Genomic DNA, 27,974 nt, shown 5'->3' on the forward strand with positions numbered 1-27,974 from the left:
CCCTTTCATGTTAACGGGCTATGATTAAGCGATTCATAATCGCGTTCCTCACAATCAACGATGATCTTAATGGTGTTAACGTGCTGGGTTATCATGAGTGGTACGCAGGGGAGAGATGTGTCTTCCCACGTGGGAAGACATATCTCTTCACCACGTACCCCCTCATTCACATATATATAACACGCATACAATGAGGAGGAAAACAATACTGGAATCGATAAGTGTTGTGCATCCTTCCAGTTACACTACAGCAGTTCAAATTTGATTTCAGATTATATATTCATCTCTTCTATCCTCTTAATCACAGAATTTGAATAAACTTAACAATTTTTTGCAGATTATTGCTTCTTTGATATAGACTATTGTCTTAATTAGATACTGCTGAGACTCCGATTCTTGGTTTTTATCCAATGTTTATCTTTCTTCTTCCAGTACCTTGCTGACTTCTTCCTTTTGTGGCTTTATATCCTCTTGTTTCCCTCAAGAGATGCGATCTTTGGAATTGTTCTTTTGTGAGGGATTGGGTCTCTTTAACAATGCCTCTCCATTACTTTCCTAATTAATTCCTTGCAGACACATCCCTTGAAGGATCACCTATCTTAACTAATCATTTAGTCTTTTGTTTGGTTAAGATTGCTTCATTGTTATATGCTAATCACTGATTATCATTATTGCTGTTCAGTCTTAACCCAGCCGTTGTTAATAATAGAATTATCTGATCGTTCTTCTTGGCAAGACGACTTGTGTAAGGAACGGATATCACCTTCATGGCAGGGGCATGACATATATATAGATATATATACATATATATATTTATGTATATATATACACATACATACTTACATATACATGTATGTATGTATATATATGTATGTATTATATATGTATATATATATATATATATATATATGTATACACACACACACATATATATGTATGTGTGTGTACATATATGTATATGTATATGTATGTATACATATATGTATATGTATGTATATAATCATGCCACGAGGTGTATAGCAAGATAGAGGCAAGTGGCAAAGGACAATAGATGCTCTATTCACATCAACATCATCATGACTTCTACACATTGAAGGATTCAAAGGGATCTTATTACACTTCAAGCTCTCTAAATGGGTATGTGGCCTTGTATTTGGGCACAAGCAGATCTAGAATACATCCATCTCCTTTTATCACCTCTTACGTACATTATGTGGCTACAAAGATTTGAACCAACATAGAGCTTGACAATGGAATCAAGCTCTAGAGCAAGTGGAAGGAAGGAGAATGCCAAAGGAAAGATTAAGTTGCGGACGAATGTGGAAACTATAGCAAATGACCTCCTTCATGTGAATGGGCAGAGGGTATTTGAGAGATTTGTGGATTAAATCACTGGAGAGCTAATGAACCTAAGCTACAAATATGGATGCTTGAGCTTTCGGGCCTAGCCAAAGAAATCAATAGAGAAGATGGTGTTGCAAGACGGGAAGCCATGCTAACAATAGGAATATCTTCAACGACACTCAGCCCTCCAGTGCTACTATGTGGCAGTAGGAAATTTTTTGTTGCACAAAGATTCCAATGGCCTCAAGGAAAAAGCGAAGATTCACTTGGACTGCATGGTGGAGTGTTTCACACTATCATGAAGAATCAGGATCTCAACAAGGTCAAGCCTATAGGTTAATGGTGATAATGACAGTTCAATCCAGGCTATGCCATATGTCACCTGTCTGTCTATTCAGGTATACCATTAAACATAGTATTCTATAGGCTTAGGTTTTTTTTGGTCAAGTTTCTCTCAAGGATTTCTGGAGAAGGAAATGTTAGACTGTTAACCATATTTTTGTTCACATTGTGTCAAGTGTCCTTAATTTCAGGCATCAGTTGCCCCTATTATAAGTGTATACATATATATAGTAAGTTGTTTTAAATATGATGATTGGCTCACGGATGTTTTGTGTTGGAAGCTACAACAAGATTAAAGAAAAACTGAGATTGGATTTGGTGAACTGCAAGTTACCAGAATCCAAACATAAATGCTAAATTTTGCAGCTCCTATGTAATGTCCCCACTTTGAAATATAATTTAATAATAAATAATAATAATAAAATTAAAATACAAAAGAATAAAAATTAAAATTAAATTAAAATCTAAAAGAATATAATTAAATATAATTAAAATTTGATTGAAGTTAATGAATGGTCAAAAGGCATGAAATGATAGGTTGTGACTCCCCCAAATATGAGGTATAAAGGGGAGAAGAGAACTCATTTGAAGGGGCGAGAATTTGGGAATCAGAAGTGCAAATCTGATTTAAATAAGAAGTGCAGATCTAATTGTGAAAGGTTGTGTCCCTTTCAAAGGGCAGAAATAATGAAAAGTTGCACTCTTTCAAAGATTGCTAATGGTGAAAGGGTGTATCTCTTGCCAAAGGGCATACATGATGAAGAGGTGTGACCTCTCCCTCACATTGAGAAATATAAAGAAGAGGAATCAAAAGCATCCAGTGACATCACCATTGATCAGATCATATCAAAACTGTTATTAAGTTGCAGGCGGTAACATCCTTGTTCTTGGTGGTATCTGTTGTCATTTTATGACACCCTTGGTCCATCAGTGAGAACTGATCAGAGATATGTTCCATGGACCAGCGCTGCCCAAGTTGATCAAGGAGAGAATAATCATGAAGTGTGAAGTATTGCCTTGTCCGGAGGAAGTTCCTCCCTTGGCCTTTTCTTCTTCCCCGGAACTCCGGAAGATCGAGGTTCCAAAGTTCTTTCGCTTTGCTGCCTCTCCTTTCTTTTCCCGGAACTCCAGAACCCCGAGGTTCCGAAGTTCTCTTCCTCGCTTCCCCTTCGTCTCTCCAGAACACCGGAACCCCGAGGTTCCGAAGTTCCTTCCCCCTTTGCCTTCTCTCTCTAGTTCCTCCGGAACTCCGCAACCCCGAGGTTCCGAAGTTCCTTTCCTTCTCTTCCTCTCTCTATCCCGAAACTCCGGAACCCCGAGGTTCCGAAGTTCTTTCCTTAGCCTTTTGAAGTTCTCCGGAACTCCGAAACCCCAAGGTTCCGAAGTTCCTTGCTCCTTCCCTTGTCTTCCTCACTACGATAGTCCGAGCTTCCGAAGTCTTCAGGATTCCTTCCGACTGGCGACACTTCCGGATGGCGTGATCGACACTCAAGGCTTTAAATACTCCGACAGTTTTGGTGACTTGTGCACTTTCTTTTGTGGAGCCACAAGGGTGCATGAAATGTTTTTGGCAGGATTTCCATCTAGGGAGGTACGGGGCCATGCTTGGTGACTTATGTCATGTCTGACTTTGGAAGGTTAGTCAATCCATCTTCTTAGGATTGCCCTTTGTGGTATGGCTAGGTTGCTTGCATGTACAAGTCAAGTGCATGCACTTCCCTGCACTTCCAGAAAGACATACAGGGGTCATGATCACTCTTGTAACCATTTTTCTATATAAAGGTTGTTAAGCCTCATTGTAAAGGGTTCTCTCCCTGCTGATTTGAGCTATCCCATGCTCTCCCACTTCTCTTGTATTTATCTTGCATTTATGCAACTGTAAGTTTGGCCATTGGCCTTATAATTAATTGAAAGTCACCATTCTTGCCTTCTTTCAACCTATGCATGTTGTGTATGTTTTCTTACCTTCATCATAGGTGTATGTCTTGTGGCTTTTCTCTCCATATATGTTGTGTTAACTTGTTTTATGAGTGTGACTTGTGGGAATCTTTCTCCCCTCTTGACACTCAGCGAATTCTAACCTCCATGCATGCATTGGAGTCACTCATGCAACTGAAGTTTGTGCATCTCCTAGGTGTTTCAATTAATTCTTTGTGTCATCTCAGTGGGGAGAGGAACAATCTCTTCTTGGTGCATCACCTCCTTCTATTTCAAGCATTATCTCTTCCCTTTACCTCTGCAAGTTGCTAGGATAGGCTTAGGAATTAGTTTTAAAGTTTTGAGTTGGTTCAACACCTGCACCTGGATTGAGAAGGAAGTCGGCCTTCTCCGGAGATTCAACTCCCCTTGCGCAAGGTCCCACACTTCCGGGTTGTTTCCATGTTTCACAAGGTTGTTGAGTTGATAGCTCAGCAAGGGTGCAAGCTTTTGTGATAACAGTTTTTGGCATCCCGGTGGGACCTCATTCGAATTACATACTAAGGATTCAGTGCTATTCTTAGTATCTCAGCCTTTAGAGGCATTCATCTTCAAGCACTTGGCAACTCTGCTTACTTGCTGAACCCCAGAACTCCGAGGTTTCCATTACTAGTCGCTGAATTCCGAAACCCCGGAGCCCCGAGTTCCTAAGTTCTCTCAACCTTGCAACTTCGGAACCCCCAGGTTCTGAACACCCGAACTTCCTCACTCCGAAACCCCGAGGTTCCGAGGTGCCGAAGTGGTCATACTCCGCAACTCCGGACCTCCAAACTTCCGAGGTCGGTTGCGGATTTCATGCCCAGAATTCATACAAGGGCATCTTCTAGAGGTAGTTTCCAATTCGTAGAGCTCCCATCTGCAAGCTCTAGAAGGCGGAGAGGTAGACCTTCATTGTCACCAGTCAGGGGTGTCAAGGTTGTAAACACTCCATCTCCCAAGTCTCGCTCTACTCCTCCATTTGCAAGACCATTACTATCAAGGGCTCCCACCACTCATATCAATAGACCATTGTTTCGCATGGCTAGAAATCAGGTTTTTGTTACCTTCAATGGGGGGAGTCCTCTTATTTTGACTCAATGGAGTGACATACCAGTGGCTGCATTGAAGAGTATACCATACTTCACTGGTGAAACAGCTACTACGCCCATTGAGCACATTCAAGACATTGCAAACATCTACTCCGTCCATAATATCACTCAGGATGTTGCTATCAAACTCTTAGCCACATCTTTGAAAGGCAAAGCTTTGCAGTGGCATAGAGGGTTGCAGTCTAGCTCCATTCACAATTGGGATGAATTGGTGGAGAGGTAGTGCAACCATTTCGAAGACAAAAGTGACCACCTATCACTTGTGGAGCAGTTGACTACGATCAAGAGGGCACCCCACGAGTTCATGGGAGATTTCAATTTCAAATTCCATAAGACATTGAATAGAATTCCTGCTCTAGTGAAGCCATTGCCAAATCATGGCTTCTTGTATTATCTTAGAGCTCTCAACATTGATATAGTTGTCATGGTACAATCAATGGGTGGAGCCTCTCTACCGGGTGCATATGACGTAGCCATAAGAGCAGAAAATTGTTTGATTCAGGCTGGGAAGATAGCTCCAAGGCCTCCAATGCCTCTCTTCCCAGAAGCTCCTACTCAACAACCCACCTTGGCTCCTATCCCCATGGCTCCCGTAGGACAATCATCCACACTCTCTACATCCTCCAATGAGCTCCATGAGGTCAAGGCTCTACTGCAAAACTTTGGCAATGATTTCGTGGCACTAAAAAGGCAACAAACTCAATATAGTAGACCTTACCAAGCACAAAATCAAAACTATCAGCAGAATAGGCCACCCTTTCAAGGGCAAAACCAATGGAGCAACGCCAGACCTTTGAATAGTGTGAACCCCATAACCGCAAGCAACTCAAAGGCGATAGTTCCAATGCAAAATAACCTCGCCCAAGAGCAAGATTGGTGTCAACCGTGTAATTAGCCACACAACCAAGGTGCATGCCAAAATGGAGGGTTTGTCCAAACTTTAGTGGTGCAAGATGAGCCGACCACTTTTGGCCAACATTATGACCCAAATCAGCCTAGTGTTGGCACTCAGGCTCACTTACAAGGGGACTCTACCTTTGTAAATTGGTAGGAGACAAAATTTTGTGGTTTGAACCAAACAAATGGTGAGTCCATGCTGCAGTATGCAAGGTCAAAGAAGAGAGCCATGGAGGCTGCCTCACCTTCAACATCAGCCCAAGCTCCAACACCCAATGTAGCCGTCCATGATACAAGCCAAAGTACCATGCAAGGAAACAAGAGGCAGTAGGAGGCCCAAGTCGTCCAAAGAGAAAAGGCAGACCTTGCAGCCTCAAAGGGGCCTCTAAAGTCAGTTGGTGTTCCTTTCAACATAGTTGATCTAATGAAGAAGGCCAACCTCAACGTCACTATGTGGGAGGCCCTTTCAATCCCATCTCAAAGGGATTTGCTTAGGGAGGCACTGAAGGATGTCGATCAGTCAAGTGGTGAGGCAGCAATCAGAGAAAGGGCAGTCTCCACCAATTTGGTGCAACCCAAGGAGGAGGAAGATTCAAGCAAGATCAGCAAGCCTCCCCCCTTCTATCTCTCCTTGATCATAGGAGATAGCTTAGTTCACAATTGCATGATAGATTCAGGATCTAGTAGCTCAGTCATGCCTAAGAAGGTAGTTGATCTTCTTGGCATAGAATACGAACCTGTGACCAAAGGGGTGGTCCAGTTAGATGGCACTTCTATTAAGACAGTAGGGGTGGTGAAAAATTTGAAGTTAACCTTGCATGCATGCCCTGGTTGCACTGTCTTGCAAGACATATCAATCATCGACCTCCCTGCCTTCTTTGCCATCTGCCTGTCTAGAGACTTCACAGCCAAGATAGGTAGGTACCTGTCTTCTGATTGATCCCACATGCTATTTCGAACAAGGTATGGTACCAAGGTCACCATAAGGGTAGAGCCCATTGCCCAAAACCACATAGAGCCCTACACCCCCAGCCCTATAAACATGAATTGCACTTTGCATGAAGAGGGGGAGGAGTGTACTGGTCCGTGAGCCTGCCTCTTTTGCAAGAGGTTCCTGATTGCTTGCTAGACGAATAGGCCAATGCTTTTGCAAGAGGTTCCTGATTGCTTGCTAGACGAATAGGCCAATGCTTTTCAGTTTGATCCATTAGCTGAGACTGAAAAGACTGGGCTTGGCACCTATTGTATCCATGAAGAGGATACTCCTATTCCTAACCTCATCAAGACACAAGGAGACTCAGAGGGGTTATGGAACATGTTTTTTGATGGTTCAAGAAACAAGAATGGTGCAAGTGTCGAGGCAATGCTTGTTTCTCCTGAGCAAGAGAAATATTTCTTCTCTTTTAGGCTTCAATTTGGTTGCACTAACAATGTCGTTGAGTATGAAGCCTTGATCCAAGGTCTCCAACTTGCACAAAGCAGAAAGATCAGATCTTTGCAAGTATTTGGAGATAGTGAGTTGGTTATTAACCACATCCGAGCCCAAAGTATAGCAAAGAACAACCTACTCAAATCATACAAACACGGGGTTTGGGATTTGATTGAAGGATTTGAGGCCTTCAATATCCAGAGCATTCCTAAGGGTCAGAACAAGCATGCTGATAGGCTTGAAGTGGCTAGTGCTCAATTCGACATACCAGCGCATGTTGCAAGTGAGAAGAAGCAACACATCAGACTTGTTGTGAGGCCTGTTGTCCCAGACAATCAGGTGAATTGGCAAGTGTTTGAAAGCGATCAACAAATCGTCAACTTCTTGCAAACTGAAGCAGAATTTTCTGATAAAAATCAGTCTAAGCTGCAAGACCAGTATGGAGATCAAATTATGCAGCTCAACTCCAACAAGTTGCCTAAAGGTCTAGTTACCTTGGAAGGCATTTTCAACTCGGATGATCAGTTGAAGAAGAAAATGAACTTGGTCGCAAAGAGGGGTGATTACAAGCCAATTGTTGTTGTTGAGGGTAGGTCCTTAAACTTGGGCAAGGTGTGTTCCTCAAACGAGCAAGAGGCCTTTGTTGAGCTTTGCCAAAAGTATGATGACATATTGCTTGGACCTATGAAGACTTGAAGGGTTTTGACCCTAGCCTAGCCCAACATACCATAGAGCTAAACCCGGATGCAAAGCCAGTGAGACAAAAGCAAAGGCCAATAAACCCCAAGATTGAGCCATTAATGAGGAAGGAGTTGACCAAGATCATAGAAGCCAATATCATCTTTCCTATCAAGCACTCCTCCTAGGTGGCCAACCTTGTCCCTGTAAGGAAGAAGAATGGGGAAATCAGACTATGTGTAGACTTTAGGGACCTCAATAGAGCCTCCCTCAAGGATCACTATCCCCTTCCCTCTATGGGGCAAATTCTCCAAAAGGTCAGTGGCTCGGAAAGATTTTCATTCTTGGATGGGTATTCAGGCTACAATCAGATCTTGGTCCAAGAATCAGACCAATAAAAGACTGCATTTACTACTAAGTGGGGTACCTATGCTTATTGTAAAATGCCCTTTGGGCTAACCAATGCAGGTGTCACGTTTCAAAGAGCAATGGACATGGCTTTCAAGGGTGTATTAGCAAAGTTTGTGCTTGTATACCTTGATGACATAACTGTTTATTCGAAGCATGTAGCTGACCATCTTGGTCATCTTGAACAGGTGTTCATGAAATGCAGGGAGTATGGTGTGTCCTTGAACCCTAGCAAGTGTGTATTTGCTACTGATCAAGGAAGATTGCTAGGACACATCGTATCCAAGGAGGGTTTGACCATTAATCCAGAGCGAGTGGAAGCTATTCTTTCTCTTCCACTCCCGAGTCACAAGAAAGGATTCCAAAGTTTCCTTGGTAGGATCAACTTTGTGAGGAGGTTCATTCCCAACCTTGCCACCATGGTAAAACCCCTCACTTCCATGTTGAAGAAAAACTTGGCTTTCAGTTGGACCAAGGAGGGAAGGACCAGTTTCGAAGAGATCAAACAAGCAATTGCTCAGGCCCCTACCCTTGTCAATCCTAATTACGAAAGGGATTTTATCCTCTATACCTTCGGAGGAGAATCCAGCATCTCAGCTATCCTAACCAAAGATCGGAAAATCGCCTCGGACTTGCCGAGTCCCGAACTCGGCGAGTCCGAGTACGAGACATGCCCCCCAAGTCTGGCGAGCTCGGACTCAGACTCGGACTCGTCTGAGTCCAGAGGGCGAACTCGCCAGACTCGCCGAGTTGGCGAGTTTGGCATAAACTCGCCAAACTAGGCGAGTCCTGTGCCTAGGACTCGGCAGGCGGCAAGGCCCAAAAAAGGCAAAAAAAAATGCATTTTTTAAAGTTTTTTTAAAATGAATAATCTCATCTTTGTTCACTACAACCTCCGCCTGAGAATGAGAAAAATTAGGGTTACAACATGTCAGCCAATAGAAAAATAACACCTGATGCCTTTAATAATAAATAAAAGTCTTTTTGGCCTCCCGAGGCGCTGCCCTTTGACCCCGCAAGGGGCGATGCCCCTTGACCCCACCTTGGGGGCGCTGCACCCAAACCCCTATTGAAAAATATGGGGGGAAACTGCATCAATAGAAGTAGGGAAAATTTAACCTTCGAGTTTGACACTGATTGGATCGACCAAGTAGATATAGAGGCTGAGGTTGTAGCCATGGAAGAGGAGGAGCAGAGAGCACGAGCAAAGACAGGAGATACTGATAGTGACACAGATGTTCCTAATGTTGGTGAGCATGGCATGGTGTCACGGGGAGCGACTATGGCTGCCAAATCATCCAGGACCTACCTTAAATGCCTTCGCAGGGGGCCAGGGCGAGAGGGTGCATGCTCCTCTAAGCCATAGGCTTGTAGTTGTATTTACCATTGGTATTTGTGTGGAACATTTGATGATGATCATATGATGATATGGATTTTTTATTCCATGAGTTTTGTAATATCGTATACATTTGACAATATTTATATATTTATGTTTGTTATTTCCTTCAGCTACAATTTGCGTTTATGCTTATGTGATTGATGTATACTTGTGTATGTAATCAAATGAGCCGAGTTTGATGATGTTATTGTGTCTTTAAGGTGTATTCAATAAAGGGTGCATGAAACAAGTTTTAAATCTTTAAAAATCTCTAAATTTCTTGAGTTTTTCACTTTCCCGAGTCTAGCGGAGTTTGACTCTGAGTCCCGAGTCCGAGTCCCGTTTCTTTGGACTCCTAACACAGCTAAACGGTGACAATTTGGAGCAACCTATTGCTTTCTTTAGTGAGGGGCTAAAGGACTGTGAACTTAAGTATAGTTATGTAGAAAAGAAAGTCCTCACTGTTGTAAGGGCATTAAAAAAGTTCACACACATGTTGTCCAACAACAGGATCCAGCTCTTAGTTCCCCATGCAAGTGTCAAGGATTTCCTTCTAAACAAGGATATCAGTGAGAAGAGGGCTGGGTGGATAACCAAGGTCATGAAGTATGACATCAACATCAAGATCACCAAGCTTGTAAGAGGCAGGGGTCTATGTGAACAGCTTGTCTCATCTTCTGAGACTACTTCCGAGGTCGCCCTTGTGTTACAAGAGGATCGACCAACTGGCAACAACACTCAATTCAGTTGGGTAGGTGACATGACCACCTTCTTAATAGAAGGTCGATGCCCCCAAGGTCTGGGCAGTACTAAAAGAAGGCATTTCAGGTTGCAGTCCATTCCCTATGTCCTAGTGAATGGCACTCTTTTTCGAAAAGACTCTAATGGAGTCTTATTAAGATGCATCGAGCAAAACCAAGTCAGCAGACTGTTAGAGGAATTTCATGATGGCTCTTCAAGGGGCGACTTCTCTGCAAGGACTACGGCTATCAAAATAATGAGGGCTGGTTATTACTGGCCATCCTTATTCAGTGACTCACATAGATGGGTGAAGAATTGCAAGAAATGTGCTCTCTTCTTTGGGAAGCAAAGACTAGCTGCCCTACCTCTTCATCCCATCCATGCAGATCAACCGTTCGCCCAATGGGGTTTAGACTTCACTGGCATGATAAACCCACCTTCTAGTGCTAGCCATAAGTGGATCTTGGCTGCAACAAATTACATCACTAGGTGGACAGAGGCAATCGCATTGAGGGATGCCACTGAGGCCTCAGTATTGGAATTCCTTGAGGGAATTGCGACAAGATTTGATGTTCCCTCCACCATCATATCAAACAATGCCCGGGCATTTGTTGGAACCCAACTGCAGTTAAGCATGGTGTATACTTGAAGACATCATCCAACTATTACCCTCAGGGTAACGGCTTAGCTGAATCTTCCCACAAGAACCTCATCAGGATAGTTAAAAGGACAATTGAAGACAATCAAAGGGCATGGCATATTAAGTTGAAGACAGCCTTATGGGCTGACAGGATCAAACCTAAGAGGGCGATTGGTAACTCCCCTTTCATGCTAGTATACGGGAAGGAAGCAAGACTCCCAACTTCCCTGGAGTTACCTTCTCTTGAACTAGCACATCAGCTGGAATTAACAGTGAATGATGCCATGACAGTAAGGCTAGCTGAGCTGATGGAGCTGGAGGAGGTTAGAAGTAAGGCTATGCATACACTTGAGACTCATCAAGAGCAGGTCAAGAAGGTTTTTGACAAAAAGGCGACTAATAGGGTCTTCAAAGAAGGAGATCTAGTTCTCAAGTGGGATGCAGACAGAGCCAAAGTTGGGCGACACTCCAAGTTTGATGCTATCTGGAGTGGCCCATATGTCATCACTAGTTGCAAGGAGGCCAATGCATTTCATCTCTCAAGGCTTGATGGCGAAGTTATTCCAATCCCAGTGAATGGGATTCATCTCAAGCCCTGCTTCTAAAGAGGGTGTTGATGACTATGTAAATATTAGACTAGAGGTTGTTTTGCTTTCACAAGTGCTTATGCACATGCCACGTTCTCCTTAAGAGGGTGTGCGCTCTAGTTTCTAGTTTTCCTCCAAGTGATGACACACACATGTTTGGGTCTTTTGATGACTCAGTGCCCAATGGATGCTTAAGGCTTCTGGAATTCATGCTTAGCAAGCAAGCATCCCGCAAAAATCGCCAAAATGTTGTCATTTTATGACACCCTTGGTCCATCAGTGAGAACCGATCAGAGATATGTTCCATGGACCAGCGCTGCCCCAATTGATCAAGGAGAGAATAATCATGAAGTGTGAAGTGTTGCCTTGTCCGGAGGAAGTTCCTCCCTTGGCCTTTTCTTCTTCCCCGGAACTCCCGAACCTCGAGGTTCCAAGGTTCCTTCCCTTTGATGCCTCTCCTTTCTTTTCCCGGAACTCCGAAACCCCGAGGTTCTGAAGTTCCTTTGTGCAGTTCCCCGGAACCCTGAGGTTCCGAAGTTCCCTTCCCTTGCCTTCCTCGGAACTCCGGAACCCCAAGGTTCTGAAGTTCCCTCCTAGCCCTTCTTCCTTCTTTTCTTCGGAACTCTCGAGGTTCCGAAGTTCTCTTCCTCGCTTCCCCTTCTTCTCTCCGGAACCCTGAAGTTCCGAAGTTCCTTCCCCCTTTGCCTTCTCTCTCTAGTTCCTCCGAAACTCCGCAACCCCAAGGTTCCGAAGTTCCTTTTCTTCTCTTCCTCTCTCTATCCCGGAACTCCGGAACCCCGAGGTACCGAAGTTCTTTCCTTAGCCTTTTGAAGTTCTCCGAAACCCCGAGGTTCCGAAGTTCCTTGCTCCTTCCCTTGTCTTCCTCACTTTGGGAGTCCGAGCTTCCTTCCGACTGGGGACACTTCCGGATGGCGTGATCGACACTCAAGGCTTTAAATGCTCCGACAGTTTTGGTGACTTGTGCACTTTCTTTTGTGGAGCCACAAGGGTGCATTAAATGTTTTTGGCAGGATTCCATGTCTGACTTTGGAAGGTTAGTCAATCCAACTTCTCAGGATTGCCCTCTGTGGGTATGGCTAGGTTGCTTGCATGTACGAGTCAAGTGCATGCACTTCCAGACTGACATGCAGGGGTCATGATCATTCTTGTAACCATTTTTCTATATAAAGGTTTTTAAACCTCATTGTAAAGGGTTCTCTCCCTGCTGGTTTGAGCTATCCCATGCTCTCCCACTTCTCTTGTATTTATCTTGCATTTATGCAACTGTAAGTTTGGCCATTGGCCTTATAATTAATTGAAAATCACCATTCTTGCCTTCTTTCAGCCTATGCATGTTGTGTATGTTTTCTTACCTTCATCATAGGTGTATGTCTTGTGGCTTTTCTCTCCATATATGTTGTGTTAACTTGTTTTCTGGGTGTGACTTGTGGGAATCTTTCTCCCCTCTTGACACTTAGCGAATTCTAACCCCCATGCATGCATTGGAGTCACTCATGCAACTGAAGTTTGTGCATCTCCTAGGTGTTTCAGTTAATTCTTTGTGTCATCTCAGTGGGGAGAGGAACAATCTCTTCTTGGTGCATCACCTCCTTCTATTTCAAGCATTCTCTCTTCCCTTTACCTCTGCAAGTTGCTAGGATAGGCTTAGGAATTAGTTTTAAAGTGTTGAGTTGGTTCAACACCTGCACCTGGATTGAGAAGGAAGTCGGCCTTCTCCGGAGATTCAACTCCCCTTGCGCAAGGTCCCACACTTCGGGGTTGTTTCCATGTTTCACAAGGTTGCTGAGTTGATAACTCAGCAAGGGTGCAAGCTTTTGTGATAACAGTATGCATGGGGATATGCTTAATATATGAAGCTTGATAATGTTCTTATGCAGAATTCAATAGTAATATTAATATAGACTGCAATATGTATGACAAACATACTTAATTGCATTAACATATATATTCATAATACAGAAGATACTACCATATTAATAGCCCAATTACTTAATCATTTCTATTGCTCCTCTGTAAGGAGAGGTGTGGTGCTATTAGGGAGAGGCGGAGTAAATCCATCCCAAATTAGGTGAGCCCGAAGGGTGGTTTGGATGGATGTTCCTAAAACTTGGGCCCTATTATGGAGGTGGTGTCATCACGCCCTAGACAAGCAAATCCCTATCCAGGTTTGAGGATTAGAAAGGAAGTAAGAATTGGGGCTTGAATATAGCCACTATCAATTGTATTGTGAATAAATATGGTTATCTAGTTGAATAAATTGATTTAAGGCATGATAATCTTAAGTAAAGAGTGTTGATTGTTGGGAAAGTGGAAGCCTCCTAGTAGGGGGCATTACAATTGGTATCAGATCTTTGATCATGCCATCAATGAAATCATTCTAGTCAATAAGAAGAAATGTAACAATACATGTATGCTCCGTGTTTGCATATATTCATGTGTATGCTTTGTGTTTTTATGTGTGTGGTCTGTGTTTGCATAAATTCATGTGTATGCTTCGAGTTTTCATGTGTATGCTCCGTTTTTTGGTTCATACACTCTGTGTTTTGGTTCGTACCTGATGTGTTTCTAGCATGTTTATTCCATGGGTGTTTGCAAAGCCATTTCATATTGGGAATCATTTTGTGATGGTCTACAGCGATTTTATATGGAAGATAAGTGACCCCATATTAAGATGTGATTAGTGGTAGAAGGATATTGGATTACCATTGTTTAAGATGGGAACATGATCAGCATACAATGATGGTTACACATGGAGGAAAAATGTAAGCAGTGAGTTCATATGTCTTCTCAGACTGCCGTGATTAGAAGATAAACAACAGTTCATTAGACAAATTGATATGCTCGACCAGACTACAGCAATCAAAAAGAGTTAAAGAGCATTGATCACACGGATAACAGAAGCAACAAATAAACAAGATGCGATTCAAAGTGGTATGCAAAGGATGCTGGCCAACTCACCAAAGTTAGTTACCACAGTTTATAAAACAAATTAATTATAGTTAAAGGCCCATCCTCATCCAAAGGTGCGACTCATTATAATAGAGGACACCGATTTATTATAGCCACTAATATGCAGTGGTTTGTTGAGTGATTATTTTTAAGAGGTGCGATTTATGATAATTATAAAAAGAAATAATTTGGTTTTGAAGGAGAGTGACCAGTTTGGATGTATCTATTAGATGTGAAGAGGCATGTCTATTTTAGAAGGAAAATGCATATCTTTGAAGATATATATATATATATATATTGAAAATGAAGAAGAAAGGTGTGGGAGTATGTAAATGAAAAGAAATCAGATAAAACTCATACACCAGTCTCAAAGGGAGGATCCTATGAAGATCATTGCAGACTTGTGAAGAAGTAAATTAGTATGATGTGAGTTAAAAGATAAAAGGCTTATATACCAAAAGTCTTTGATAAACAGAAGACTATAGCTTTATTGAAGTAGTGTAATGTAGATATAAAAGAAGATTCATCAAGAGTATATGAAATGTAATTAATGTGCAAACATTAAAGAAGATAAAAGATACAAGGAAATCTGAAGTAAACCTAAGATTTTATAAAAGGTATTTCAAGAGAAGAATAAGGTGGTGGAGAACATTTTGAACACTCCATGATCATTGCTTGAGGACAAGAAATCTTAGGTGGGGTGGACTGTAATGTCCCCACTTTGAAATATAATTTAATAATAATAAAATTAAAATACAAAAGAATAAAAAATTAAAATATAAAAGAATATAATTAAATATAATTAAAATTTGATTAAAGTTAATGAATGGTCAAAAGGCATGAAATGATAAGTTGAGACTCCCCCAAACATAAGGTATAAAAGGGGGAAGTGAAATCATTTGAAGGGGGGATAATTTGGGAATCAGAAGTGCAGATCTGATTTAAATAAGAAGTGTAGATCTGATTGTGAAAGGTTGTGTCCCTTTCAAAGGGCAGAAATAATGAAGAGTTGCACTCCTTCAAAGGGTGCTAATGGTGAAAGGGTGTGTCTCTTGCCAAAGGGCATACATGATGAATAGGTGTGATCTCTCCCTCACATTGAGAGATATAAAGGAAAGGAATCAAAACATCCAGTAACATCACCATCGATAAGATCAGATCAGAACTGTTATTAAATTACAGGCACTAACATCCTTGTTCTTGGTGGTATGCATGGGATATGCTTAATATACGAAGCCCAATAGTGTTCTTATGCAGAATTTAATAGTAATATTAATATAGACTGCAATATGTATGACAGTCATACTTAATTACATATATATTCATAATACAGAAGATACTAGCATATTCATAGCCCAATTACTTAATCATTTCTATTGCTCCCCCATAAGGAAACGTGTGATGTTGTTAGAGAGAGGCGGAGTAAATGCATCCCAAAATAGGTGAGCCCCAAGGGTGGTCTGGACAGATGTTCCTGAAACCTAGGCCCGTATGGAGGTGGTGTTATCACGCCCTAGACAAGTAAATCCCCATCCAGATTTGAGGATTACAAAGGAAGTAAGAATTGGGGCTTGAATATAGCCACTATCAATTGTACTATAAATAAATGGTTATCTGGTTGAATAAATTAATTTAAGGCATGATAATATTATAATGGGTGTTGATTATTGGTAAATTGGCAGCCTTGTAGTAGGGGAGATTACATCCTAGATGCCTAACCCAACTATATTTAACAACAAAAAATGTTTTGGAATTTGCATGTTAGTGCATATTTTGGATAGCTAAATGGGTTTGAATGGTGAAGCTTTGTATCACCTACATGTTCCCAAATCTTATGAAATTTTTCAATTTTGTGTTTCTGTGAGATTTCAGCAGCTCCATGATGCAAAATTAAACTCTCATTTCCATTGCCCTTGGGGGCGAGGAGCTTCTAATCTACTTTACTTTTCCTCTTTTCTAAGTTATACAAGTGTTCCTCTACATATTCAGTTTATCTAAGGTTTCTCCCTTTCTCTTTTCCTATCTTTCCTTTCCTTTAGTGCTTCTTGGTAAAAAGTACAAAAAAATTCAAAACATGCCATCATAAGAGGGAGCAGCCCTTCTCAAACATAAAGGGAAACCACTCTATTCAAGGTGATATTCCCACACCTATTATGGAATTTTCCACTATCAATTGACAGACCACACATATTTTGCAAAGGAATAGGAAAACAAATTCGACCATTAACAAAGACCCAATTGAGAAGACTAGTGATAAGGACCAAAATAATCATAAGGGTATTGTAACATGTATTTGAGAATATAAGCTTCACAGGAGGACAAAAGAATTAAAATACAAAAGAAACATTCCTTTCCTTTTTTACTTATTTAACTTTAAAAGAAAAAGCCACATTTCTTAACTGTAAATAGTTTACATATTTTCACTTGAATCCTTAAAAAATGTTCATGTTTTACTAAAAGTTCCATTTTTTTTCAACTTACTACTGCTTAATTATTGTTCAACTTCAAACCATAGACACTTGAGGCCAAGCATCCAGAGCATATAGGAGATACAATTTCTTGTACCATCATGGCATCAACCTCTAACTTCGAATTTCCTGTACTGTGGAAATTTTATGTTTAATTTCCTTTTCTCATTTTTGAAAACATAAGGTGTAATCAAGAAACCAATCTTCTTTATTTTAAGTCTGGAGGTGACCTCAAGATTTCTTAGAATCTTGAAATCAACAGATTTTATCAGAATTGGGAATCAAGAGATCTTCAAATAACATACAAAATTAGTGCAGGGTAATAAGAAAACTTGTAAGCATACCATATGCATTTCCAATTTGAGTTGTGTTATTGAAGCCCGCAGTAACTATGATGCAGAGAACCATAAGAATCCAATTGATTTCAGGAATGTAAATTTGTCCAGAGAAATCTTTTGATGTGTGAACCACCTTTACCCTTGGGAAACAACCAAGTGCAAGTGACTGCTTGATAATTGAAAAAGTTGCAGATATTGTTGCCTGACTAGCAATAATGGCAGCTGCAGTTGCAATGATGAACACCGGCCAATAAACTGCATCTATAGGACAGCATAACCACCATAAAATTAATACTGATTGATATTATTTGCTAGAAGGAAAGGCATTAGATTGTAATTGAATAAGACCAACCTGGAATCGATCTATAAAAGGCTTCTCTATAATCTTGTGGATTCTTTATAAGATATGCAGCTTGTCCCATGTATTGCAATAACAGGCAAGGGAATACAACTGAAGTGAATGCAATCTGCACAAAGAATGAGGGAAATTTTATGACAGGCACCTCAAGATGAAAGAGAAAAAGACTTCTGTGGGAACTTGAAAAATCGTAAAGAAAGAAGACTACAGAAGCCTCTTACTTTAACAAACATGTTAAAGACTTTACCTGAACAGCTATGGTTGAGAAATGGCCCAAATCAGCGAAGAGTGCTTCTGTACCTGAAATACTGATGAAGTTTATAGCAAGACATGTTTCCCTTCTCAAGTACATGAAATATCAAACTAAGACATCAATAACAACAAATATAAATGAATTACTTCTCAGAAATATAATTTCTCACCTGTTATGCTGAGCATAATCCCTCCCAGAGAAACCCAGCTCTGTTTTTTTCCCCTTCTAAAGTAGCGCACTATATGGAGAGGAGAGAAAGCTTTTAAGACTCGTGTATCATGCTTACAAATATTATAAGCTCCAATACTTCCAATGGACAGGAACCAAAGGAGAACTGCTGGTGCAAATAACCATCCAACTTTGTCTGTACCATAGTGTTGCAAACTAAAAAGACCAACCAAGATGACCAATGCAACAACCACCACTACATCTGCAAGAAGTAAAATACTGTCAGCAATATCAGATATATCATAGGGATTGCCCCACAGTTTTCTCCATCCTTTTCAACAAAACAAACAGGATGTCATTAAATTCCTATTGGATGTCATTTGATGAAGCATGTCCTAGAATTTCTTTTAGCCAATTGACAGTAGCATGTGACATGTAAAAACAGGCTGCCAAGTAAGAGAGTTGAGGTAGGAGAAGCATAAATTTATCGTTTCAAACTTTCAACCTATTTATAACAATCTTCTCTTGAGTTGTTTTTCTTTTCTTTAATGAGCATAATTTAGTTTTACATTTTGTTAAGAATATCAAAGCTCTGAAATTAGAAATCCATTAAACATCAAAATCAATAACACAATAATTCTAAAATAATGCATGGTTGACTACTGATAAGAATTGAAGTAATCTTATCATATGAGCACGGATCAGAAGTTGGAAACATTTATGGTCAAATAGATTTTGATTAGCTTACCATTGTTCATGTTAGGATGATCTACCTTGATACCACCAACAGAAGAAAGGACTGCAAAAACATATAATTCCATTAGAACAGCCTAAGCTTTTAATAACAACAGATAAATAATACATAAATAAAATATGGTAACATATTTATATTACTTGGACAGAGGAAAAAACAAGAATAAAAATAAAATAATAACATAATGGAGTACTTATAGAGCCAGTGCTAATGTTTTGCTTGATATGAACTGCTATATATCCCTGACTGTCTTACACAGAACCTGGCCAGGTGTTCTAAAATGATAGATAAGTATGCAAAATCAGGTCTTCCGGGTACAAATTTATTTTATAGAATCCAAGCTGTTACTTTGAAAGACTGCAGTTAATCTGACAGACTGTATTGCTAAATGACAATAGGCATGGCAATAGAAGACTGCAGTTGGCCTTGAGGGATATACATGGGAAGGTTAAGCTTTTCATGTTTATGGCTTGCAATACACCAATGCATTATGTACTGTTTGTGCATATGGATAAGCTCACACAATATGTGAACAAACTATTCCAATACAGATTAAAAGCATAATGTACAAGGAACCTATTAAACAGAAATTAATTGTATCCATACTGCCAATCTGCCAGTATTCAGATAACCCACTACATTTGATCAAGCACTAAAAGTGAGTTTATGTCAGACAATAAAATGGCCATGTCAACTAAGCTGCATCAGATCAGGAATTGAACAGCTGAACTAATTGATTTTTCTGTCATAATTCAGTTTCATGACGTGTGACTAAGAGAATCAAAACAAGACAGTCACGCTAATCCTTCAAAAGATTGAGACTATCAGAATGATATGAACCTTTACAAACCCCTCTGGCATCTCTAACTTAAGAAAACAATAACATGATGTACATTTATCAGTCAAGATATGTATCATACAAACTTGATGACACAAAAATATGTTAAGTGAATTTGATGGCTGATGAATGTGTCAAACAAACTGGACGACCAACAAATGTGTCAAGTAGATTTGACAGCCACAAAATATGGCAGGCAGATATTTCAGCCACTTAAGTGCCAAATGCAACAAACACCAACCCAGAATGTAAGCTATAGAGTTGTACATCCTAACTGTTGAGATTTACTAGTCCAATATATGCATAACATGCCTACTAGGTTCTTGCAATTGCACCTATCATCAACCAGGGTTCAATCTAGAGATGTTGTATGCATCCATATTGAATGTAAGAGGTGTTATAGGGTAGTTCTTAATTTCTGAGTAAGTTGCATTATATAGAAGCAATAAGATGCACCATAGAGGTGTTGCTGTAGTCCAACAGTGTTATTGGTGGCTCCAAATAGAGCTTGTAATCTTGCTAGTGTCAATTGACATGAGGAGGCACAGCCCCAAGTTGCTGGAATTTTCACAAATTGGATTTCTCCAGAATTTATCATGTTTCTCTTGTTTCATGATGCTGTCTCTGTGTTCTTTATTTGTTCAATTGTTCGTTGCTTCATGCCGATGTCATTTCCAGCATTTGAGCAAGCGTTAGAACTCTATGTTAAGCAGATTTTAAGCATAGTTCATGATTTACAGCAGCAAATAGAAGTAAATTCAGTCATATACTACTCATAGAAACGGGACTCACCCAGACTCGCCCAGACTCGGCGAGTCTGAGTACGAGTCAGGCCCGACGAGTCCCAGGGACTCAGACTCGTCCCGAGTTGGCGAGTTTGGCCCAAACTCGCCAAACTCGGCAAGTCCCAAGCCCCAGACTCGGCCGGCATCAAGCCAAAAGAAAAACACAAAAAAAAATTATTTTGCAATATTTTTTTAAGTCCGTTTTTTTATGTTAATTATCTTCTATCCCTAAAAGTGACTTTCATTTCATTCACTTGCAAAAAAAGGAGTAAAATGAGTTGGGAAGAAAAACAAAGGTGCAAAGAAGAAAAACCAGCAAGGAGGAAGCTCAAGTTTTCTTCAATTTGTCACATTGGAGCTGCATTGTGTTTCGATTTGGTGCATCAAGAGTTGGATAGGAAGACTTTGCAGCTCATTTCAAGCTTGTTGTAAGAGGTAAGATTGTTTTTTTGAAGATTAATTTGTTTCTTGTATGCAAAAATTCCATTTTCTATTCATTTATTTTGAAAGTTTTACATTTTCTTTCAAAATCTTTTGTATGTTTGTATGTAGCATGTAGTATGTAGTTGTGGTGTTGTACTATGTAGGGTTTGTAAATTTCTTTTTTTTTAAAATAGGGTTTGACAAACCCTACTTTAGTTTTTTTGAATGTATGTAATATGTATTAATTTTATTTTGTATTTGTAATGTTTTAATGCAGCAAACTTCACTTTATTATTTGCCTCAACTTCAAGTTCCACAAAACTATCCTAAAATGTCTACTTCAGCTTCTAGACCCCCCATTAGAAAGGACCCTGCTTGGAAATATCATGAGGATTTTCCAGGGCAAGGAAAGGGGCAAACAAAATGTATGTTTTGCAAAACAATATTCCATGTAGGTATATATAGGCTGAAATACCATATTGCTGGTGTGCGTGGACATGATGCCGAACCATGCCTAAAAGCAGTCCCTGAGGCCGTACGTGAATGTTATGTAATGGTTGAGGAGATTGAAAGGAAAAAGAAACAAAAGGAGGATCGAGCGGCCATTGGGAGAGAGACAGTTTTAGGAAGAGGGACACAGTTAGGTTGTGTTGGAGGCCCTTCTTCCTTACCTCCATATCGTCCCACTCCGTTTGCTACTGCTGGTGCTTCCGTTTCTGCTTCTGCTTCTATAAGTGGCAGTGCCACCGCCACTTCTCATGCTCCTAGCACCAGTAGTTGTAGTGGGAGTGTTGCCATTGGACCTAGGATTCGTAAATCTAGGTTGGATTCCTTCTTTGTGCCTCGCACTACTCCTGGGTCCCAACCGTCGCTTGAGAGCATGGGTTGGAACAAGGAGGTCCATGATGCTGCTAAAATGGCAGTTGGCAGGTTTTGGAGCTACAGCTGTATTCCATTCTTTGTAGCCAGGTGAATGTTTTACTAACTTTTATGTTTGATAACTTTGATTGTTTTAATTTTTATACTTAACTTATCTAATTGAATTTTTATACTTAACTTATCTCATTGAGTTTCTTTGCGAGAGGTCTCCTTATTGGCAACAAATGGTTGATGCCATTACCATATGCGGGGCAGGGTTCAAAGCCCCTAGTGAGAGTGATTTGAGGGGACCCATTTTGTCTCAAATGGTGGATGATGTGAAGAAAGATTTAGATGAACGCCGCCAGATATGGAGCACTAAAGGTTGCACCATCATGACTGATGGTTGGACGGATAGGAGAAATAGAACTCTCCTTAATTTTCTTGTTTCTTCCGCAAGTGATTGATTAATTTTAGTTTCATATAGTCTTTAATTTTTTATTTTTTATCTAATGGTTTATTGAATGATCATTGACCTAGCTTTATTTTTTTATTTCAGGGGGCACCGCTTTCATCAAGTCCATTGATGCCTCCGCCCATTGCAAGAATGCCACCTACCTATGTGAGCAGATAGAGGAGGTGATTGAAGATGTGGGTGAGGAGAACGTGGTACAGGTGGTGACCGACAATGCAGCAAATTATGTTGCTGCGGGTAAACTTTTGATTACAAACTAATTTTGTTTGCAAATTAATTACTATCTTGTAGTTTGTACCTCCATTAATTACAATTTACAATGCAACAAATTATGTTGCTGCAGGTAGACTATTGATGGAGAGGCACCCATCTATAGTTTGGACTCCATGTGCTGCTCATTGCATTGACCTCATGTTGGAGGATATTGGAAAAATCCCATGGGTCAAGAGATGTGTAGAAAGGGCAAGAAATATCTGCAAATTTGTATATAATCGTTCATGGGTGTTGGCTCTTATGAGACAACACACAGAGCAGAAGGAGTTAGCTCGTCTAGGAATCACAAGATTTGCCACAAACTTCCTCACATTGCAGTCCATGCTTAGGTCTAAGTCTGCCTTAAGACGTATGATTGTTGGTGAGGAGTGGTCTTCCTCATCCTATGCTACCACCCCTGCAGGGAAAGATATGGCAGACTGCATTTTTGATGAGCAAGGCTTTTGGGTCCCTTGTGATGAGATAGTGAAGGTAATTTTTTTATAAATTCTACAATTTAAATTTTAACTTCATGTTTTATAACTTATTATATGTATTCTCTTATTTGCTCATTTTTCTAAATTACACAATATTTTCAATTTTGCAGTTTGTTAAGCCCTTGGTGGTTTTGTTGCGAGTTGCGGATGGAGATAAGCCCGCAATGGGCTATATATATGAGGGCATGGATAGGGCGAAGGAGGCCATCAAATTCGTCTATGGAGGAGATGAGAGCAAGTATGGTCCCATTTGGGAGATCATTGATAGGAGATAGCATCATCAGCTTCATAGGCCCATCCATGCGGCAGCCTATTATCTGAATCCGGCATTTCGTTTTATCCCTTCTTTCAAGGCTGATGTGGAGGTCCTTAATGGGATATACACAATCATGGAGAAGATGGGACCTGCTGGTACTTCTCAAATAGACCATTTTCAAGAGTTACAGTTGTTCTCAGGTGCACAAGGGGAGACCTTCTCTCGTCCTGTCGCCAAAGACGGCAAGACAACTATGATGCTAGGTAAAAATAAATTGTAAGGCTTAATTTTAGTTTTATTCAATACTATATTGTAACTTGTTAAATGAGTTCATGAGTGAGACTAATTTTATTTATTTTTCTCATTTCAAACTCAGATCATTGGTGGAGCTTTTTTGGCCCAGAGACACCAAATATTCAAAAGTTGGCCATTCGCATCTTGAGCCAACCATGCAGCACATCAGGTTGTGAGCGCAATTGGAGTATGTTTGAGCACATACACTCCAAGAGGCGCAATAGATTATCTGTGGAGAAGATGAATGATCTTGTCTTTGTTCACTACAACCTCCGCCTGAGAATGAGAAAGAATGAATTAGTTGACATCTCTCCTATCATTCTAGATGAGGTTGATCTTGAAGCAGAGTGGACCAATGAGAATCAGACAGCTCCTGGGACTCCTACAGCTGTCTTTAGTGATGATGACATTGATTGGATCGACCAAGTAGATATACAGGCTGAGGCTGTAGCGATGGCAGAGGAGGAGCAAAGAGCACGAGCAGAGACAGGAAATACTGAGACTCAAAGTGACACAGTTGTTCCTGATGTTGGTGAGCATGACACGGTTGTTCCTGATGTTGGTGAGCATGGCATGGTGTCACGGGGAGTGACTATGGCTGCTGAATCATCCAAGACCTACTTTAAACGCCTTCGCAGGGGGCCAGGGCAAGAGGGTGCACGGCCCTCTAAGCCATAGGCTTGTACACTTGTAGTTGTATTTAGTATTTACTATTTACCTTTGGTATTTGTATGAAACATTTGATGATGATCATATGATGACATGGATTTTTTATTCCAGGAGTTTTGTAATATTGTATACATTTGACAATATTTATATATCTATGTTTGTTATTTTCTTCAGCTACAATTTGCGTTTATGCTTATGTGATTGATGTATACTTGTGTATATAATCAAATGAGCCGAGTTTGATGATGTTTTTGTGTCTTTAAGGTGTATTCAATAAAGGGTGTCTGAAACAAGTTTTAAATCTTTAAAAATCTCTAAATTTCTTGAGTTTTTCACTTTCCCGAGTCCAGCCGAGTCTGACACCGAGTCCCGAGTCCAAGTCCGAGTCGGCCTTGCCGAGTCCGAGCCGAGTCTGAGTCCCGTTTCTTTGATACTACTGAATTGGTGTGATGCCGAATCACACAAGTAATAAGATTAATTTTCAACAGTCTAGGTACAAATTTGAGCATGTACACAAAAAAAAAAATTCATAAAAGATGGAGATGGCAGATCATAGCTGTAAGTTGTAAGTTGTAACACAAATCAAATTCCAGCCTTATGTATCATTTTTCTTCATAAAAAATTGCATTGGATCAGCACATAGGAAAAAATTTGATCTGCATTGAAGAATTGTACATTAGAATATCCAAGTCAATTACAGATCAATATCACATAAATGAAAACCAGATAAGGCTTCAGAATTTAAAGTTATTGCAAATTGCCACTTTGCAGCTCAAGCATTCTCTATCCTGAATAACCTTGTAAAGGTAACAAAGGTAAAATTAAGTATTGCATCACAAAGTAAGATGGTACACCAGACACGAGGTATTTTACATACGATGCACAAACCATACATTCTGCACAAAAGTATGAAAAGAATACACGGTATAAGATATAGCATAGACAGTCATGAGTCTTGACTAGACTGGAAGAAAATTGAAGCCCAGCCATCTTCTCAATATAAAACCTTTATGTATAACCATGTTGTTGAGTTCCAAGTAACGCAACTCCATCAAGCATGCATGTAATAACTTATAAATGACATTTCAGGACTCAGAATGCAACTTACCAAAATGACAGTATCAAAAAAATGCAACTAGTTATATGATTAATTCATGAATAGTTTTAATTTTATCTTGTCATTTTGATTGTTCTGTCAAAAAAGACACATTAAATTAAATTTCAAATTTGCAAGCTAATCGCCTCTTCACTATATAAACAAAGAATGCCTTATCTCCAATTTATGAACTCTTCATGACCAGATCTGCAGCTTATTTTCATTCTATGCTACTGCTTTTGCCTCGTGGACATTAAAATTTAAAAATACATGTTTGGAACTATTCTATCCCCTCTCCATCATTCCTATTAAATGTGAAATCCTCGTAGAGCTGATGGTGCTCCCCAAATACAGATTTTTTCATACTACTCTAAAGGTCCTACATTGAATTGCATGAGTGCCTGAAATTGACATTTTGAAGCTTTGCATCTATGGCATTAGTTAGACTTCACTTTATCAGTGAATTCATAAATCATTACAAAATTGAGATGGAAAACAATAATAATCTAAATATTCAAAAAGAAAAAAAAAAAAAAAGATTTTGTCTGACAAAAAATATATTCTTATTCAATCAAGCAGTTTTAATCCAAGCCACTAGAAAGAAATGAGAACAAGTGCAAATTCTTCAGAATCAGAGATAAAATTAAGCATTGCATCACAAAGTAAAATGGTACACCAGACACAAAGTATTTTACATACGATGCACAAACCATACATTATCTACAAAAGTATGAAAAGAATACATGATATAAGATATAGCATAGACAGTCTTGAGTCTTGACTAGACTGGAAGAAAATTGAAGCCCAGTCATCTTCTCAATATAAACCCTTTATGTATAATCATGTTGCCTGTGTTCCAAGTAACACAACTCCATCAAGCATGTATGTAATAACTTTTAAATGACATTTCAGGACTCAGAATGCAACTTACCAAAATGACAGTATCAGAAAAATGCAACTAATTATATGATTAATTAATGAATAGTTTTAATTTTATCTTGACATTTTGATTGTTCTGTCTAAAAGGACACCTTAAATTAAATTTCAAATTTGCAAGCTAATCGCCTCTTCAATATCCAAATAAAGAATGCCTCGTCTCCAATTCATTCAACTCTTCATGACCAGATCTGCAGCTTTTTTTATTCTATGCTGCTGCTTTTACCTCGTGGACATTAAAATTTAAAAATACATGTTTGGCACTATTCTATCCCCTCTCCATTATTCCTATTAAATGTGAAATCCTCATAGAGCTGATGGTGCTCCCCAAATACAGATTTTTTCATACTACTCTAAAGGTCCTACATTGAATCGCACGAGTGCCTGAAATTGGCATTTTAAAGCTTTGCATCTATAGCATTAGCTAGATTTCACTTTATCAGTAAATTCATAAATCGTTACAAAATTGAGATGGAAAACAATAATAATCTAAATATTCAAGAAGAAAAAAATAAAAATTAAATAAAAGAAGATTTTTTCTAACAAAAATATATTCTTATTCAATCAAGTAGTTATAATCCAAGCCACTAGAAATAAATGAGAACAAATGCAAATTCTTCAAAACCAACTACCTGATATAGCGGGAGTAAATATCCCATCACCAATAACCATGCAGGTGCCAACAAGAACAAGAATAAGGAGTGCATTTCGGCGGTAGAGTTTGCCTTCCAGCCATTTTTTTGTTCGTGCTGCAAAAGATTTATCTTCTATTTTTTGTCGGCTGTAGGTTGTAAGATCTTCATCTGTTCGGTGTTGATTAGGAATAGTTTTTACTTTAGCATGCCTGCAAAGTAGTGAATATAGAGCAAATGTTCCACCTACAACACAGCAATGTACGATACTGTTAATAAAATTACATTTATATGAATGCTAAGAAGCCGAGCATGAATAAGACTTATAAACAGAAAGGTTGATAGAAAAACAAAATATTTAACATAAAAATAAGCATAGAGATCAAAATAGATCAATTTTTTGAATAAAATACACCAGGATCTCAGGGTTCAAATGCCAAAGATTAACAGATGATAAAACTGAGATATTAAGCAACATATATGCACAATATTTCAAATTTGAAATTTATGAAATGCAATGCCTAGTCGTGTTATGTTACCTTCTCCATTGTCATTAGCCCTCATGACCACAAAGACATATTTGACCAAAGGAATTAAGGTTAATGTATATATGATTAATGACAGAGCTCCTATCACATCTTCACCATCATCAAAGCCATTTGGAAATATGCTGTTATAAACATATAGTGGGGATGTACCCAGGTCTCCATAAACAACCCCAAGACTTTGAAATGCAAGACGCAGAATCATTAAATATGATAGCTCCTGCATCAAAAATAGAGTAAATCAAGATGTTAGTGTTTTTATATTTGAAAATACTAGCAAGAAATGCATCATTCAAATTTTTAAACAAGAACCTCCTATTGCAGTATCCCCTGCTGTTATATGACTGAATTGTGTAGGGAATATTGACAAACAGTTGTCTAATAACCTTCAATCTGCTGTTATAATTTTCAGACTGAATAACCCTGCGTGTTATTGACACTGGACAGGCTTGCATAACTCTGTGTGTTATTGATTCTGATGCAGTTTTTGGTTTTTGCTTGTTTGAACATATAAATGCAAATTCTTGAATTTGAAAACTAATAATTTAAACTACATGAATAATGCCAGTACAAATCAACATCTACAGCCGAGTGACATTA

At 39.5% G+C, this 27,974-nt stretch overlaps 1 protein-coding gene across 2 annotated transcripts in view; it reads right to left on the minus strand.

Moving 5' to 3' along the window:
• Positions 1–27,974, minus strand: part of LOC131067819 (putative potassium transporter 12) — a 61,075-nt gene that overhangs the window by 23,537 nt on the left and 9,564 nt on the right. For both annotated transcript variants that reach the window (XM_058002982.2, XM_058002983.2), the window contains exons 2-8: positions 27,369–27,594; positions 26,830–27,075; positions 18,813–18,863; positions 18,066–18,326; positions 17,891–17,943; positions 17,638–17,752; positions 17,292–17,546 (exon numbers count right to left, since the gene is read on the minus strand). In XM_058002982.2, coding sequence (XP_057858965.1) covers positions 17,292–17,546; positions 17,638–17,752; positions 17,891–17,943; positions 18,066–18,326; positions 18,813–18,863; positions 26,830–27,075; positions 27,369–27,594 — 1,207 coding nt within the window. The remainder of the gene's footprint in view (positions 1–17,291; positions 17,547–17,637; positions 17,753–17,890; positions 17,944–18,065; positions 18,327–18,812; positions 18,864–26,829; positions 27,076–27,368; positions 27,595–27,974) is intronic.

Source organism: Cryptomeria japonica, chromosome 8 (assembly GCF_030272615.1).
Source record: "Cryptomeria japonica chromosome 8, Sugi_1.0, whole genome shotgun sequence".
In the NCBI taxonomy this organism is placed as follows: Eukaryota; Viridiplantae; Streptophyta; class Pinopsida; order Cupressales; family Cupressaceae; genus Cryptomeria; species Cryptomeria japonica.